The following is a 16,166-nucleotide window of genomic DNA, read 5'->3' as shown; positions in this document are numbered from 1 at the left end:
ACACCAAAGCTTGTAGGTAGCAAGCGGGTGATACAGACATGAGACGTGGTAGGGATTGTAGAGATGCTGAGAGACAAACAGAAGGGTAGTGAGCATCTGGAGAGGGGATACGGAATGATAGTTGTAAGCTGCCTGCTGCAACCCCAGGAGGACCCAATCCCCCTCTCTCCTTATAAAACTAAACAAAAACCAAGTCTTGAGAAAGAATTAATTTTAAAGAGAACTGCCAGCTTCTGGAGAGACCTGGAAAAGGAGCAAGGGCTCCTCTCTTCCCAGTGGTCTCTGATTGTCTCCAATATCAGGAGGGTTTGAGGACCCAGACCTGGAGGAGGGAACAATTTCTTCCCTGAACCCAGACTTACTGAAACACCTTTGATTCCTAAGAATCTATAGCCCAGTATATTCTAATGTCTTTTGGGGTAGGAGGTGGGATGGAGGGAGGGTTGCAGGCAGGATAGGGATCAGACAACCTAGGTTGGAGGATGCCTTTCACCCCTCCTCTCCCTATCCCCCTCTTCCCCATGCCCCTTCCTGTGCCAAGAGCAAGCAGTACACACTAGAACCAGGCAAGATGTCTTGGGCAGCGGCAGCGGTAGCCTTCCCAGAAGCTCCTAGCCTAGCTGCACAACCAGAGGGAGAAGCTTAGCCTCAGACCCTGCTCCCATTTCCCAGTCTTCTGGGTCCTCTGGGCAGCAGGCTCTGGCCTGTCTCTCAGACCATAAGAGTTGCAGAGAAGCAGGAATAACAAACCCAGGCTTGGAGGAGATGCAGTAGAGCTGAGAAACAGGAAAAACGTTTTTCAAAACCTGGGAAGAGAGGGTTTCTTCTTTGCTTCTCGCTTTCTGAAAACAATGCTGATCAGTGGAGAACTCTTCTCCCCTTCTACCAGTACAAACCCCGAGAAAACAGCCTCCTCCTTTAGCTCTCTTCTAAGGAGATTGAGATTCAAGATTCAGAGACATTTACCCACCTTCCCTGGAGGGAATAACCCCTGCCTTGCCTAACCCCAAGCAAAGCAGGGGTTAACTTCTCTGAAAACACAATTAACTTTTTCCTCTTCTGCGTGGGGAGGGGAGGGATATATTTATTTGATCACTGGGGGATGGGGTGGTATCAATCCAAGTGCTCCCTCCTCCCTCAAAGGCACAGACGCCTCTTTCGCAGACCCTACGTAGGTGGAACAGGACGGGTTGTGCTGTTGGGGAGAGAGAGAGAGAAAGCAGAAGGAGAAGAAGGAGGGGGAAAAAAAAGGTTGATAGGTTTGTGCGCGGGTCCCTAGCGCGGGCTGCGCTCCTCCTGGGTGCTATTTGACAATTCCTGCCTCTGCCATTGGTCAGTGTTGGATCAGATGGTTGTATTTCCTTCTGGCCCTCACTGGCACCTCGCCATCCCCCCTCAGCTAAAACCCAATCTCAGATATACTACTAATAGGCGCGGCGCTCGGACTATAAAACACAACAAATCATAAACCCGGCGGAGCAGCAGCGGCCGCGCGCGCCTCCCCTCCCAATGAGTTCCTATTTCGTGAACTCCACCTTCCCCGTCACTCTGGCCAGCGGGCAGGAGTCCTTCCTGGGCCAGCTCCCGCTCTACTCGTCGGGCTATGCGGACCCGCTGAGGCACTACCCCACGCCCTACGGGCCCGGGCCCGGCCAGGACAAGGGCTTTGCAGCTTCCTCCTATTACCCGCCGGCCGGCAGCGGCTACGGCCGGGCGGCGCCCTGCGACTACGGGCCGGCGCCGGCCTTCTACCGCGAGAAGGAGTCGGCCTGCGCGCTTTCGGGTGCCGACGAGCCGCCCCCGTTCCACCCGGAGCCGCGGAAGTCCGACTGCGCGCAGGACAAGAGCGTGTTCGGCGAGGCGGAGGAGCAGAAGTGCTCCACCCCAGTCTACCCCTGGATGCAGCGGATGAATTCATGCAACAGTGAGTGAGACTTGCTGCGGCCGCCGCGACCCCCACGGGCCCCCCTCCCGGAGCCAGAGCTAGAGAGCACCCCCTTCTCCTCCAGAGAGAGCGTCTCGGGTCGGAGCTTAGGGAAGATTGGGCGCCTGCACCGGTCTCCCGCGCTGCCCTCCCGCCCTCAGGAGTTGCAAAGTTTGCGAAGTCCCAGATGCACTCCGAGTCAGGGGGAATGTGTTCTCCCGGAGCGCCAGGCCGCAGCCGGGATTCTGGGTCAGGGAGGCGGGCAGGGGGCCGCAGTCACTGGCTGGGCTCTCCCTGTCGCCCCCAGCTCTGGTCCGATCCCCCCACCCCAAGACTGTTCATTAAAAACGGAGTGCGTCATGGGAAGAGGGGCGGCGTGACGCTGGCGAGGGAGGGTTGAGTCTGTCCCGGACTGGTTTTCCCTGGGGGTCGGGGGCTGGGGAAAGATGAGGCACCAGGAAAGGGGTGGTAGTCAGAGGAGGGAGGGAGAATAAGGAGAAGAAAGAGAGGGAGCAGGCGGAGGGGAACAGAAGGAGAAGCAGGCGCTGGGATCTCAGGTTGGATTATTTGTCGGCCTTAAGTCCCAAATTGATGTCCATTAAAGGGACACGAAAGTGAGGAGCCCTTAATGCCAACTACGGATCGATCTACGTCATTACGGATTAAGGGCCGGAATCTATCACAGGATGGTGGGGGAGCCAGATGGTTGGAAAGAAAAGATGCGGCTAGGAAGAGACATACCTGGCCAGTGCTTTCCCAGCCCCTCCCCCTAGGCTCAGGTGGGATTTAAAACTGCTCCTCCCATCCCCCCACCAAGAATCTAGACAGAAGGCGTAAGCCTAGGAGACCTGGAGGGAATCTGGAGGGGGCGCTGGAGGAGTGAGGAAGGAAGGGGGTCAGGGAAACAGGGAGAGTGGAGGGCATCCCGGGACAGGCTAGAGTCCCCGTTCGAGGGTCGAGTGGGGGAGGGGGGCTCTGGCCCTGGTGACCCCAGGCCTCAGCATCTCCTCTCTGCGTAACAGGTTCCTCCTTTGGGCCCAGTGGCCGGCGAGGCCGCCAGACCTACACGCGCTACCAGACGCTGGAGCTGGAGAAGGAGTTTCACTACAATCGCTACCTGACGCGGCGGCGGCGCATCGAGATAGCGCACGCCCTGTGCCTGACGGAAAGGCAGATCAAGATCTGGTTCCAGAACCGGCGCATGAAGTGGAAAAAGGAGAGCAAACTGCTCAGCGCGTCTCAGCTCAGTGCCGAGGAGGAAGAAGAAAAACCAGCCGAATGAAGGCGCTGGAAGGGGGCGGGGGGACGCGAAGGGAGAGGCCTTCGGGGAGCCGAGGGCATCGGAGAGCCCCGAGAAGGCTCTGCGGGCGGGGGAGCCTGGGGACCTGCTCTCCAGCGCGCGACAGGCGGGGCCACTGCTCTCCTGGATGCCCCCGCCCGCAAAGCTCTCGCTGGGCGCTGGGAGGCCGCGCTGCCTGAGCCCAGCCAGCACCCCAGCGCCCCCTCCATCGCCGTGGAACCTCCTCAGCCCAAAGAGGCTCCCCCGTGAGAACTGAGGACCGGACTCACTTGATGTTTCCTGGAAGCAGAGCAAAACGCTCTTGTCCGTGTCGCGTCTCATTTCGTCCATGTCCCCCGTGCACGGTTCAATGGTAGATTCGCAGTCCCCTCAGCGGGGGCCTCGAAGACTCCCTGACCCCAGACCTCTCTCCCAGCCCCTCCCCAAAGCCACTGGAAGGAGCACATACTACCTAGAAGTAAGAAGAGGAGCCCCAGAAGAAAACAAAGTTCTATTTTATTAATTTTCTATGTGTTGTGTTTGTAGTCTTGTTTTAGCTCTGGACGTGAAATACTTCGGTAATAATATTAATATTATTAATAATGATAATAATAATAATAAAGACGTAAAACCTCGCTGCTGGGTCACCTCTGCTCCTCCCCTGCCACTCCCCTACCCCCACCGCCACCCCTGCGTCCCCGTGCCGGAAACTCCACAGCAAAGGCAGGAGCCCTGGTCGGCCCCAGAGGGCTCGGAAGTTACAGTTGCGATAAAGGCTGCAGCGGTTCGGCCCAAGCTCCAGCGCTTCACCTCGCCGGTGTTGAGGCTCACAACGGCCTCTCCTGGTGCGGAATTGGGGGACGGAGAAGGGCCGTTTCCCTCTTAGTCTCTAGCATTTCCTCGTTTGTCCGTGGCACGAGGGACGCCACCAAGGCCCTCCAGCCGGGAGCTCTTGCAGAGACTGAGCCAGGCGGGTCTCAGTGCCTCAGCAGCGCTGTTCTCTCCACAGGATCGCCAAGGCCCGTGGTCTTTGGCCTGCCCACATGGCCTGGTCTCCGCCGGCCTTGGCCCTCGGCTCCTGGCCTAAATTGGGGCCACCGGATATCTATCTCTTTGCCCTCAGCTGAAGACTCCCGGCACCCCTTCCTGCCTCAAGTAGTAGCTCAGCGACAAGTAGGGGAATGTGAAGCCGCCGGCAGGCGCCGGGCGAAGGGCAAGACTTTCCCCCTGCTCTTTGGAGACCTGAGGGCAGGAGGCCAGGTGATGGGGCAGTTCGGTCTCATCCCATCAACAAAAACCGACCCATTCTCTCCCCACCCCCACCCTCACCCTCACCCTCACCCTCACCCTCAGCCAGGCGGCAAGCTGCGGAGACTGTTTTCCTTTCTTCCTCCTCCCTCTCTCTCCCTTTTTTATTTTTAAAGAAAATAGCCGCCTGGCAGAAGGGGCCCAGCTGTGGCGGTCTTTGGCCGCCCAGCGCGCTCAGCAAGGGGCCGCGGGTCCTCGGAACCCTTTTCCGGGGAAGGAGTGGGCCGCTGGGCAAATTCTGAAACTACCCAGACGCCAGCAAGGGGTCTCAAGTGGGGCATCCCAAGGCAGTAGCGGGCATCTGGTGAGAAGGTGAAAGGATTCTGCCTTGGTCCCAAACTCTCAGGACCATGTTTACACCCAAACCCCAGCCCCGACACGGTCATCTCCACCGTTTTTCTCGCAACTAGGCCACTTAGCCCCAGCCGGCCTCTTCCTTTGGGGTCTCTGTCTTGCTCTGCCCTTCTTCCATCCTGGGCTAAGGATGAGGAAGAGGTCAGAAAGAGGATTTCAAACTTCCAAGGGAACAAGGAGAAGCGAAGGCTTCTCCTTCGAACCCTCAGCTTAGCCTCACCGGCTCAGCTTGGATGCTGTGGACGGGCCACTGCATCCCGGTCAGGAAGCAGGCCAGGCTGAGCTCACAGGGGAAACCCTTTGCAATCATTGTTTTTCACACACATCTTCCAACCTCTCCCCCATTTCCGTCCCCAACTCGGAGACTTGCAAAGCCCGAGTAAGGGAAGAGCAACTCAATCTTGGGTCATCTTATCCAGAGTTGTTACAATAATAATAATAAAAACGACAGGGAGAAGGACCGATGGACAGACGAACTCCACTCCCGAGAAAGTGGGTAAAGGCTCGACCGGGTTTCTCCTCTAAAAGATTCAACCCTGTGGGTGAGTCTAGGCCGGGTTTCTTTCGAGCCCCGCGGTTGCACGGAGCCGGCAGGGAGGCAGCTGTCGCCGCCATGGCTGTCTGCGGCCCGCGCTCCCGCCGTTCGCCGGGAGGTGGCGCGCTCTGCTCAGAGGCCGCCGCCAACCTTCTCCCTGTTTCTCCCCCTTCTCCTTTTTCCCCCTCTCTCGGAGGCTCGCATTGAATCGGCCCTAACGATTCTCGGATCGTCATTATTTGTAACCATAGAGCATGAATTACCTCTTGAGGTCATCAGCGAGAATTTACGACTGGTCAACAAAAGCACGTGATTCCCTAACGCCCCCCCATCCCCCTTCCACCCCCCCCATATTTGGCCGCATACATAGCAAAACGAAGTACAGTGCATCGCTATAATTCATTAATACATCATAAATCGTGAAGCACAGGGTTATAACGACCACGATCCACAAATCAAGCCCTCCAAAATCACCCAAATGAGCTCGTACTTTGTAAACTCCTTCTCGGGGCGTTATCCAAATGGCCCGGACTATCAGTTGCTAAATTATGGCAGTGGCAGCTCTCTGAGCGGCTCTTACAGGGATCCCGCTGCCATGCACACCGGCTCTTACGGCTACAATTACAATGGGATGGACCTCAGCGTCAACCGCTCCTCGGCCTCCTCCAGCCACTTTGGGGCGGTGGGCGAGAGCTCGCGCGCCTTCCCTGCGCCCTCCCAGGAGCCCCGCTTCAGGCAAGCGGCGTCGAGCTGCTCCCTGTCCTCGCCCGAGTCCCTGCCCTGCACCAACGGCGACAGCCACGGCGCCAAGCCCTCTGCTTCGTCCCCCTCCGACCAGGCGACCCCGGCCAGCTCCAGCGCCAATTTCACCGAAATAGACGAGGCCAGCGTGTCCTCGGAGCCCGAGGAAGCGGCGAGCCAGCTAAGCAGCCCAAGCCTAGCTCGGGCGCAGCCAGAGCCCATGGCCACCTCCACAGCCGCGCCCGAGGGGCAGACTCCGCAGATATTCCCCTGGATGAGGAAGCTTCACATCAGCCATGGTAATTCTCGCTCTCGCTCCCCTTTTTGTCTTCTCGGCTTTCCTTCTCCGCGTTTGAAGGGGGGGGCGGCGGCGAGGAGAACTTGGCTTTTCCTCAAATATAGATTTCTTTCCTCCAGAGGGGAAGAAGTCTCTAAGAGGGTCCTCACAGCTCAGCTCGGGGGGACAGAGTCAAAGAAGGTCTTTAGCTGGGGGTTTGGGGAGGAGTATTTTTAATAATTTGTTCCCAGATTCGCCTTAGGTTTTATTTGCCCAGCTTGAACTAGCTTTAGGATGAAGGATGAGGTTTATGTAACGTGGGGAAGGATCCTGCTTTGCCCCCGAAATTTTGAGACTGTTTCTAGCAGAGGAGGGGCGAGCAGTAAAACGAGCCTTCCAGGGCAAAAGTGCAACCGTTCTCCTCCCTCCCGGGGTGAGCGACCGCCTGAGCCCAGCGAAGGGTGAGGCACAGGGAGGGAGCAAGAGACAAAGCCGGGCGCACTCGCTGCCAGCAGAAGTGGGGGCTGCAGGAGAAAGGGGTGCAGAAAGCGAGCTCGGATGCGGGCATCTGGAGTGGGGAGAATTGGAGCTGCGGTGAGCTGGGTGCCAGGGACGCCTGGGTCCTGCTCCACGCCCCCCTCCCACCCAGGGCCCCCTCCCTTAACCGGAATAACGTTGCCTCGCTGCTCTGTCTGCTCCAGATATGACCGGGCCGGACGGGAAAAGGGCCCGGACCGCTTATACCCGCTACCAGACCCTAGAGCTGGAGAAGGAGTTCCACTTCAACCGCTACCTGACGCGGCGGCGGCGCATCGAGATCGCCCACGCGCTCTGCCTGTCCGAGCGCCAGATCAAGATCTGGTTCCAGAACCGGCGCATGAAGTGGAAGAAAGACAACAAACTGAAAAGTATGAGCCTGGCTACAGCCGGCAGCGCCTTCCAGCCCTGAGCCCGCCGGGAGGAGCCCCGGGCGGCCCAAGAGCCCGTGCTGCTCCCAGCCCTGGCCCCTCCAAGCCTCCCCGCGCTGCCGCTGCCCGCTGGGGACCGGTTCCCACGAGCCTGCCTCGCCCGGGCCTTGTGCTACGATTTTTCGTTTGGTCTTAAGTCTTCCTGTGGCTCCCTCTCTCTTGGACTGGTTAATCTTGTTATTATTGTAATAATAATGATAATTATTATTTTCCCACCATGCTCCCCACTCCCCTCTGCTCACCCCAAATCCGCCAGTGTTCCTGAACGTTCGTGTCTGTGGTTGCACTCCTTCCCCCAGGACAAAAAGAAACTCGCATGTTTAATGTGAACTTTCCCCTCCCCATCTGTGTTCTTCTAACTTATTTATAAAAGGATGATCGCTGTATTTTGAGTTTCAGCTAGAAACTTCTCTAAAAGGGGCAGCAGTTGAGGTCGGATAGTGCCGCAGCACCGGGCCCAGCTGAGCTGGCCTCGGAGACCGGAGTCCATGACTGTGTCTCATTCCACCTTCCTCTTCCTCCTCCCTCCCCACTCCCAGGCCCAAGTCTCCCAAGACTTGGTCCTGGGGTGGGAGGGGGCCGGGGAGGACCAAAGGGTGATGTTGAGAAGAGGGCCGATAAATACTGAGATTTAAGTTCCTGCCGCCTGGGTAGGCCCCACAAGGCCTGGTCCTAGAGCATCCGGAAACAAAAATAACCCTCAGTGTAAAATGTCGTGTGTATTTCTCTGTGAATTCATGGGTCTGGCATAGAGGGCCCAGAGCTTGTAAATATGGGGATAGTCTGGGTCAGACCTATCCTCTCCTCCCTACCCATTTCACTTCCAAGACCATTTGTAGTGAGCGAGTGGATGCTGTGCTACATGTGAAATCTGTCTTTGCCGGGCGGGCCTGTCTCAGTGATTCGCTTTTGGTATTTGTTTGTAGCTTTCCTTGAAGTCAAATAAATGTTTCCCCTCCTCCACTGCCCTTCCACTTGTCTTTTCTCTGGGGCCTGCCTCTCCCATCACCGGGCACACCCTAGACCATTCTTGATAGATCTGGGGTGTAGGGAAGGGAAAGCAGGACGCTCACCAGCAGCCCCTCTCAACCACCTATGTCTCTGCTTGGTCAGCGGTACTTGGGCCAGGGGACAGGCTTTCATGCCTGGGGGACTGAGAGACCCAGGAACCCCACATGAGCCTGGGGCAAGGGGCAAGGGGCAAGGCTGGGGCGAAAAGCAAGCCTTTGCTGAGCTGGACTCCACCCTGGCCTTCCACCAGCTGGCCAAAAAGTCTCTGGAAACCTCTTAGCGGAAAGTAATCTGGGCCTAAGTCCTGAGCAGGAGGCTCCTGGCCTTTTGGCGGTGAAACAGGCCTGCCCAGCGCCACTGTCCCCTGGTCCAAATCCCAATTCAGCTCTGCCACCCACTAAGGCCAAAAAAACCAAAAAAAAATCAGCTCAATTTCAAAGGTTTCCTCTCACCCTCAGTCTTCTCTACACTTATCAAGGGCTTCCTCTCTCCAGGGGCCCAATTGACCTGCCCTCTTGATTAGGAGCTCGGGTCCCTCCTGGAAGACCCTTGGTTCCCCCATCAACTGGACTGGCTCAGGGCCAGGGGCCAGTCCTCCTCCATCCAAGTCAGCCTCCACCCTGAGCACAAGTCAAGTCTGGACACTTACCCGGTCAATCCCTTCCAGCTTGGCCCAACTTCTTACAGGACTTGTGGGGGGAGGGGAGCTGGTGAGGAGGCAGCTGAGGGTCTTGGTGGCTCTACTGGGCCTTCCTTCCCCCTTCCCCCTTGACTTTGTCCCCCTTTGCCCATAGCAAACTATCCCAAAAGTCGCTATGACATTTAGATGTCAAATGGATAGGGGTTTTATCTTGAAGTTAGATCGTAAAAATCGCGGAGAAGTCAGACAGATACCCCTCACTGGCTCGAGAAAGTCACGTGAGGTCCATAAAGTTAGTTTTATGGTTTTGGGGAGTTGACACCGCGCGGTATATTTCACATTCTCCAGAATGTTAAGTGACACTTTAACTGCTCGCAGTGGTGGGGAAGGGGGCAGAGGTAGGTGAGCGCTCTCCCAGCCCAGAAGGCGGTGGTGTGGCAGCAGCCCAGGCCCAGCTCTCCCACAGTAAGTCGCTTCCAGTTTTTGCTTTTCCCCTCACAATTGTGGGGCTTGGAACTGGGGGAAGGAAACCTTGCCTCCGGCAGGACTGTGGGATGATAAGTAGGGGAAATTTAGCCTGATTTTGCACCAAGTTCTGACCAGCTGGGTGTCTGAAGAGGGGCACTCAGTTCCGTTCAATAAGGCCTTTGCAGTCCGGGGTGCCTGGTTTTATTTGCCGGAGTGTCTGAGTCTTTGTGGGGAAAAAGCTTGCGTGGGTTCCTTCAGTGCCCTTGGAAATTTAGGGGGCAAGAAGGAGGGGTGTTTACTGCTGAAGGGAGGGCCCCGTATGTGTGGGGGGGGGGCCACTTCACTACTGGGTATCTTCAGACAGACATCTCCCCACCCCCAGGAAAGGAACTTTATGACATTCATTTGTCAGGGGTGTGTGGGAGCGAGCCGCCGGGCACTTTTATCTGCATACATCTGAGCTGAGAAAAAGTCCGGGGAAAGGCTAACGCAGCTGCTGTGGGCTGCCTTGCACTGGGACACTCTCTGGCTTTTAGATCTTTGAACCCCGTGAAAGGGGGTACCCCTGCTTCTCTATGGTCTCATTGGGGCATTCAGGGATGGGGAGCATGGCACTTTTGCATCCAACTTCAGCCTTTTGGTCCCAGGCCAACCTTCTGCCTTGGCTCTATGTAGGGTCCTGAGGTCCAAGCAGGGAGCAGACAGAGGGTGAATTTCCCTCAAATTCCTGGCCAGGAGTGGGGGGGAGGGGAGAGCTTCTTTTTTTATCTGGAGGATGTAGGTGTTTAAGTAGATCCCTGGAAATCCCTCCAAAAATAAAACTTGCTGAAGAACACACAGCCCCAACTGTCAGGAGAATAAAAAGGGACTTAGGAGCTGGGAGAGAAAATTGGAAAGGTGCTCGTTTCCTCTCCTCTCCTCTCCTTCCTCCTTCTTCTCTCCCTACCAGAGCCTAGAGGCCCCTTTGTTTTGTGGCACCACAAACCAGAAGGATTTTATTATTTGACTCCCTGGGGCCCATTATTTTCTAAGGATAAGTCACCCTCCTTCTAAAAACTGGAGGTCTCTTCCTCACCAAACTGACCTCCCAATTTTAAGACCCATGGGGGGGTCAACCACCCTGTCACTCCTGCTTTTGCCAGCCCACCCTCTCTGGATTTAGCTCGTCAGTTCCCATTGTCCCTGGAATTGGTCCTGTGGCATCTTAAGGGGTTTCTGATCTTTGGGACAAGGAGAGGGTGACAAGATTCTCCCCATTTCACATTAAAGAACATCTGCACTCTCTCCTAATTTCCTCTCTCTCCTGCAGCTGCTCTCTATTCCCTGAGCTCTGCATTCCCTGCCCAGGCCTGATTTACGGGAGACCTTTCACAGGCTTTGAGTGCAAAGAGGACAGAGGGCTTGGGGTCCTCGCCTTACTGTGAAGACACATCTCCCCCGAAACGATGGGGCATTTGTATCCCATGGAAAGGAGACTCTGGTCAGTTCCCAAAGGATGTCGAGCACCATTTAAAATACCAATAAATTTTGGAGGCATAACTTCCACAGGCTTCCACTCTGGACAAGGCAAATGAGTTGAATGAGATGCAAAGGAAGAGTGCAGTGGGCACAGAATCTGACCTGGGGTCTCCTGGGAAACCCCACTCCTATTGTGCCCCTGGTCTCACTCTGATGCCGCCAGCCACCCTCTCTCAGAAACCCCAGACCACCAGGACTGCCACTAAAGATTTTCTGGCCCCCTCCCGCATCAGTCCTGCAAACTCTGATATAGAATATCTGGGCCCAGCGGCCCAGGGACATCTGCTGAGCATATCTAGAGAGATTTTCCGGAGTGGTGAAGAGCAGCTCTGGCGGGGGTGCCCACTTCTGCTGCAACAGCCAGAACGCTTGAAGGGTCTCCTCCGGCTCTGAGCAGATCCTACCTGGAGAAGACCCCACCCTAGCTGGGCTTTCCTCTTCCCCACTTCAGGTTTTCTGGGCAACTGTCTCCCCTGAACCCCAGCAAGGACGTGTTGGGGGAGAGGATGAGAGTTTTCCAATGGTTTCTGGTGCAAAGGAACTCTCTCTGCCCCAGACCTGTGTCCTCCTCTCCAGTCTTCCTCAAGACGTTCTCAGGGAAAGCTGTTTCTCTCTCTCCTCTCCCATCTGGTTCCCCTCCCCAGCTGGGTCCAGGCCCCAACTCTCTGAGCTGCAGGCCAGAACCCACTAGTCAAATCCTCATGCTATCCATCGGCACCCTCCACCCGGGCAGGGCAGAGGAGGTCAGCAGCGGGAGGGTAAGGCTACATTTCCCTTTTCCCTCTGAGGCCAGCTTGACCACTACTCAATGGACAATTTAATTTTGTTTTGTTTTATTTGGTTATTTTTTGGGTTTGGTTTTTTGTTTTGTTTCTCCGAGGCTTCGGGGTAGGAGGAAGTATAAAGAAATGTAAACAGGAAAGCCAGCCGGGCCTGGAGTTCCAAGCGCCCATATTTCATCGGCTTCCTCTCGGTAACTGCAACAGGGACACTTAACTCTTCCCTGGCTGTGAGAAGTATTCTCTGGGGTTTGGGGGGGCAGGGTATGGGGGCAGGATCCACGTGGAAGCTCCTCTCTTGGGCTGGTTCCTTTATCCTTGGGGTTTGGATGCTGAGGTGGAAGCCAAGGATTCAGAGCAAGGGAGAAGTGAACCGTTCAGCACAGTCCCCCAGACTCAGTCCCTTTCGGGACAGAGCAGAGAAGGCGCTTGCCTGCATGGGTTTCCCAGCTTGGGGACCAACCCGGCCAACCAAGGAGAATGGCGCTTAGCAAGAACCTTTCCCCTCTTTTAGCGGAGAGCCCACTGGTCACTGTTTCCATTTTTTGGAGTTTCTCAGAGTAATCGGATTTCGAGGCTGGGATCTGCCCACAGCGGGATTTATCGATTGCTGCAGCGCTGTTACACATCCATATTAATTAACCCAGACACCGCCTGGAAACCGAGCTGCTTGGGGTGGGGGAGGGGAGAAATGGGGGCCCTAAAGAGAATGGACATTTCTCGGTAAGCCGTGCCCCGGGTTTCAGATTGGAGAATCGCTCCCCTCAAGAAACACGTGTCTTCCCCAAGCTCCATGTCCCTCGACTTCTCAGCAAGAAGGGTAAGCCTGACTTACTCTCCACAGTCGGACTCCACACACAAGTCTCCTCCGGGGTGGAATTAGACACCTCCCAGGCCCAACACTTCCTTGTCAGAGTTAGTTTGCCCCAGCACTCGGATGGATGTATCCTCTGGTGGTTGTTCCCAGCACGACCTTTCTAGAGGGGCTAACACCCCCTCCCCACCTTCCTTTCAACTTCCCCAAGGTAGAAGCTTTTTATGGTTTTCTGGCTTGTTTTTAGTGTTTGTTGGTGATAGTAGTGATGTCTTTCCCCTTCCTCCTACCCCTCCCTCCAAAAAGTGATTAAAATCTGTTAAAGGATTTAATTAAGAGAGTTAAATGAAAAGGAAGGAGGCGCAAATGAGTTTGGGGAAAAAACCCACACCAAAAGCTATTCTCAACGATTAAATCGCCATTTTAACAATATAATGGAGTTTGCATCCTGAAAGGGGAAATCAACGCTCATATCTCATCAATAATTCATAGAGTCCGGGATCACGCAGAGGTCAGCAGACAGGGCCGGAGCGCCGGCCTACTTGGGGCTCCGAGCCGCTGCCGCATACATTACGTGCCGCTGGCCGCACCGCCGCCACCTCCATCGCTCCCAGCCGGGCTGGGGGCAGGCCCACAGGTTTAGACCGATTTCCCCTCCTTTTGGCGAATTGATTGAGACCCAGATTTCGGGCTCCAAGAGGAAGTGGGGTATTTAGGAGACTGGAGAGGATTGGACTTCGGGCAGTTCTGGACCTGTCGGACCCCGAATATCAGCACCTTTATAACTTTTAATCCCTTTTTCTCCCCCTTCTTTCTCCTTTCTCTATGATTTAGGTGTCCTCTGTCCTGTCTTTTCTCTCCCTAAATCTCGTCTTCGCATCTTCTAGCTTTTCCTCCCTAGCTGCACAGCCACGCTCTGGTCTTTCTCTCCGAGTGGATTCGGGCTGAGCCCCCAGAGCTGCGGCCTCGGTGCAGCCTCTGAGCGCGGCGGCTGACTTTGGCTGCGGCGATCCGTGACCTCGGAGCCCAGTGGGGTAGGGACGAATGTGTCTAGAGAGGAAAGGTACTTCGCAGGCCCGAACACCGCTTGCCTAGCCAAGACATGACCCAGGAGGGCCAGGTGGAGAGGAGGGGATTCAGCCTGAAAAGAAGCGTTTAGGGGAGCGGAAGGGGGAAAGTCCCTGCATGTGGGAACATCTCCTCTTTGGGGCTTGGAGACACGATGGAGCATAATCCCTGTATATCGGAGCTTCTGCTTGTTCCAGTCTCTTTTTCTCTCTGTGTGTCTCTCTCTCTCTTTTCTGTTTTCCGACCCCCAAGGGCCCCAAGGAAAGGAGGAACAAAATCCTTCTCTATGAGAAGTGGGGGCTTGGGAAGCGATATTTGGGAGCAAAGGAAACCGAAACAGCGCAGGTCGCCGCGCGGCCGCTGCGTTGGCCGAGAGGCAGAGGCTGAGGCTGTAACGTCCCCGAGCTGCCAGTAGAGTCCGCCTTAGACCAAGTTCACAGCCAGGCTGGAGCCTCCAAGGCGCCAGCGAGCGGCCGCGCAAGGTGGCCCCGGGCCCGCTGGGCCTCGCAAAGCCTGGACGCTGAGCTCTCTCTCCAGCCTTTTGGGGGCCTATGGCCCCCTCCTCTCCCAAGGAACACTTGCTCCAAGCTCTCTCCACTTTTCACCCCAGAAACACCCTTCTCCAGTTCAGCCCATTCTATGGCTTCCCATATGTCCCCACTCCTGTCAACGGCAACTGCGGCCCCATTCTGGGGGACAAGAATCGAGAGGGGTGGGTCGTCAAAAGCTCTTCCAGGCATCTAAACATGAGAGAACGGTGAAAATACGGGAAGTGGTGCAAAAAGCCGGAAGTGGAGTCAGCATCTTTTCCCGAGGAGGAGTTATTGAACAATCGAAAGACTGACTCCTCTTCTCCAGGCCTAAGGCCCTTAGTGGGGGCGGGGGAGGAAGGGCAGGGAAGACGTTTTGCGTTTGGGTTTCTGCAGCCGGCGCAGCAGAATGAGACCCTGGGCCGTGAGGCCAGTGTTATTGCCCGAGGGGTCGCGAAGTTGGAGGGTCAAAAGTTTACAGCGTGCGTGAGCCGGCCGCAGCGGCGTCTAGCGGCTGGGGCGGGGTGGAAGAGGGGAGGAGGCAGTGTGTGTGTGTGAAGAGAGAAGAAAGCGAGCAAGGGATGCTCGAGGTAAGGAAGACTTGTGGGCTCGGGGAGTGCGGGAGCGGAACTGGAGAGGGAAGAGGCAGATCTGGGGAAGGAGAAACTGAGGGAGGAAGAAACCCTTCTCCCCAGACTGGCTCTGGTGGGGTGGGGAGCTGCACAAAAGAAAGCGCTCTGGGCATGGCCAATCCTCTGCGCAATTTTCTCTCCCAAAGACAACCTTTGAGTCACCATATAAAATTTAATTAAAACCTACCCAGCCGCACACATTTTAAAAATCCAATTACCCACACGTCCTTGCAGGACGTTTGGTGGGGCCAAAGAAGTCTTCCAAGGTGAAGACCTGACTCCAACCCACATCAGCCCCACTAGGCTTCCCCTAAAGGGGCCAAACAGCTGGATCCCCCAGCTCCTCCTCCCTCCAGGCAGGCCTGTTTTTTTCAGGGATTACCCCCAGACGGGGTCCAGGCAGTTGGAGTCCAGTAACCATGGGCCAGGACTGGACGGAGTTTAAAAACTCCCATCCCTCTTTCCCAATTGCTTGGGTTTAAGCACTTGGATATTGAAAGAAGGTTAGCTTGTTAATTCTCTCACTCTCTCCCAAACCTACACTTGTATGTTCTTCCAGAATCCCTCTCTTCCTATTTCAAGGAGGGAGGGGAAATGAGAAGGAAAAATACTGGATGGACTCACAGAGATCTTTTTAACTGGCAACCTTAAATGAACCTTGAATCCGTGCATTAAGCTTAGCTCATAAGTAAAATGCTTAGAGAGACTAATTATAACACCAGGGCATATGCTTATTTGGGGTCTTTACGTGACGGTTTGTTGCCTTATGAGATGTCATCATATTCTCTTCTAAGCATTTAATATAGGAGGTACTCTCTGGGTGTTTGTCCGCCAGAAAAAAAGAGGACCTGGGAGTTTTTATAAAGATGCATTTTGAAATATGGCCAGAAGAGACCACAGTTTAATGTCAAATTTCAAATCAATTTGACCCCAATATTTTTAAAAAATTAAACCAATTGGGTGTGGGTCCTCATTTCTGCTTGGCCTTCAGGCAAGTTTTTCTGGGGAGTCAGGCCATAGGGAATTCCTAGGGTCTGGAGGAGGTAGAGGTCAAAACCTGAACTGGAGAATCTATCTCTTTCTGTTCCTCCTCAGTCTCTTTTCCCTCCATTCCAGGACAGTATGTTAGCAAGTTGATAGTTTTGTGGAATAGACTGGAGCAGCCCAAGGTCCTGGGCTGGAGGGGCCTCAGAATGAGAAAGAGGAGTCCTCTGCCATCCCAGGCCAAGCTGGGTACCTTGGGATGCTCTCTTCCGGCCTCCCCGCACTAGGGAGATACCCCCTTGCAGACACTCCCCCTAGACTTGAACTGGGTGGAGG

The 16,166-nt window shown here is 55.4% G+C and overlaps 2 protein-coding genes across 2 annotated transcripts; both read left to right on the top strand.

Moving 5' to 3' along the window:
- The first annotated feature begins 1,176 nt into the window (after window positions 1–1,176).
- HOXB6 (homeobox B6) lies at window positions 1,177–3,777 on the top strand. Its single transcript, XM_059997891.1, has 2 exons — window positions 1,177–1,924; window positions 2,947–3,777. The coding sequence occupies exons 1-2, from the start codon at window positions 1,510–1,512 to the stop codon at window positions 3,204–3,206; spliced, it is 675 nt and encodes a 224-aa protein (XP_059853874.1). The 5' UTR covers window positions 1,177–1,509; the 3' UTR covers window positions 3,207–3,777.
- Window positions 3,778–5,586: 1,809 nt separating this feature from the next.
- HOXB5 (homeobox B5) lies at window positions 5,587–7,459 on the top strand. Its single transcript, XM_059997844.1, has 2 exons — window positions 5,587–6,440; window positions 7,120–7,459. The coding sequence occupies exons 1-2, from the start codon at window positions 5,879–5,881 to the stop codon at window positions 7,365–7,367; spliced, it is 810 nt and encodes a 269-aa protein (XP_059853827.1). The 5' UTR covers window positions 5,587–5,878; the 3' UTR covers window positions 7,368–7,459.
- The last annotated feature ends 8,707 nt before the right edge of the window (window positions 7,460–16,166 follow it).

Source organism: Delphinus delphis, chromosome 19, assembly GCF_949987515.2.
Source record: "Delphinus delphis chromosome 19, mDelDel1.2, whole genome shotgun sequence".
Lineage (NCBI taxonomy): Eukaryota > Metazoa > Chordata > Mammalia > Artiodactyla > Delphinidae > Delphinus > Delphinus delphis.
The sequence above is the reverse complement of the archived record's forward strand: the minus strand, read 5'-3'. Positions and strand labels throughout refer to the sequence as shown.

Bases quoted from the DNA above. Each gene is read 5' to 3' on its own strand.
- HOXB5 (XM_059997844.1), top strand. From the start codon at position 5,879: ATGAGCTCGTACTTTGTAAACTCCTTCTCGGGGCGTTATCCAAATGGC. The intron at 6,441-7,119 runs GTAATTCTCGCT...TGTCTGCTCCAG, and splicing joins GAAGCTTCACATCAGCCATG to ATATGACCGGGCCGGACGGG.
- HOXB6 (XM_059997891.1), top strand. From the start codon at position 1,510: ATGAGTTCCTATTTCGTGAACTCCACCTTCCCCGTCACTCTGGCCAGC. The intron at 1,925-2,946 runs GTGAGTGAGACT...TCTGCGTAACAG, and splicing joins GCGGATGAATTCATGCAACA to GTTCCTCCTTTGGGCCCAGT.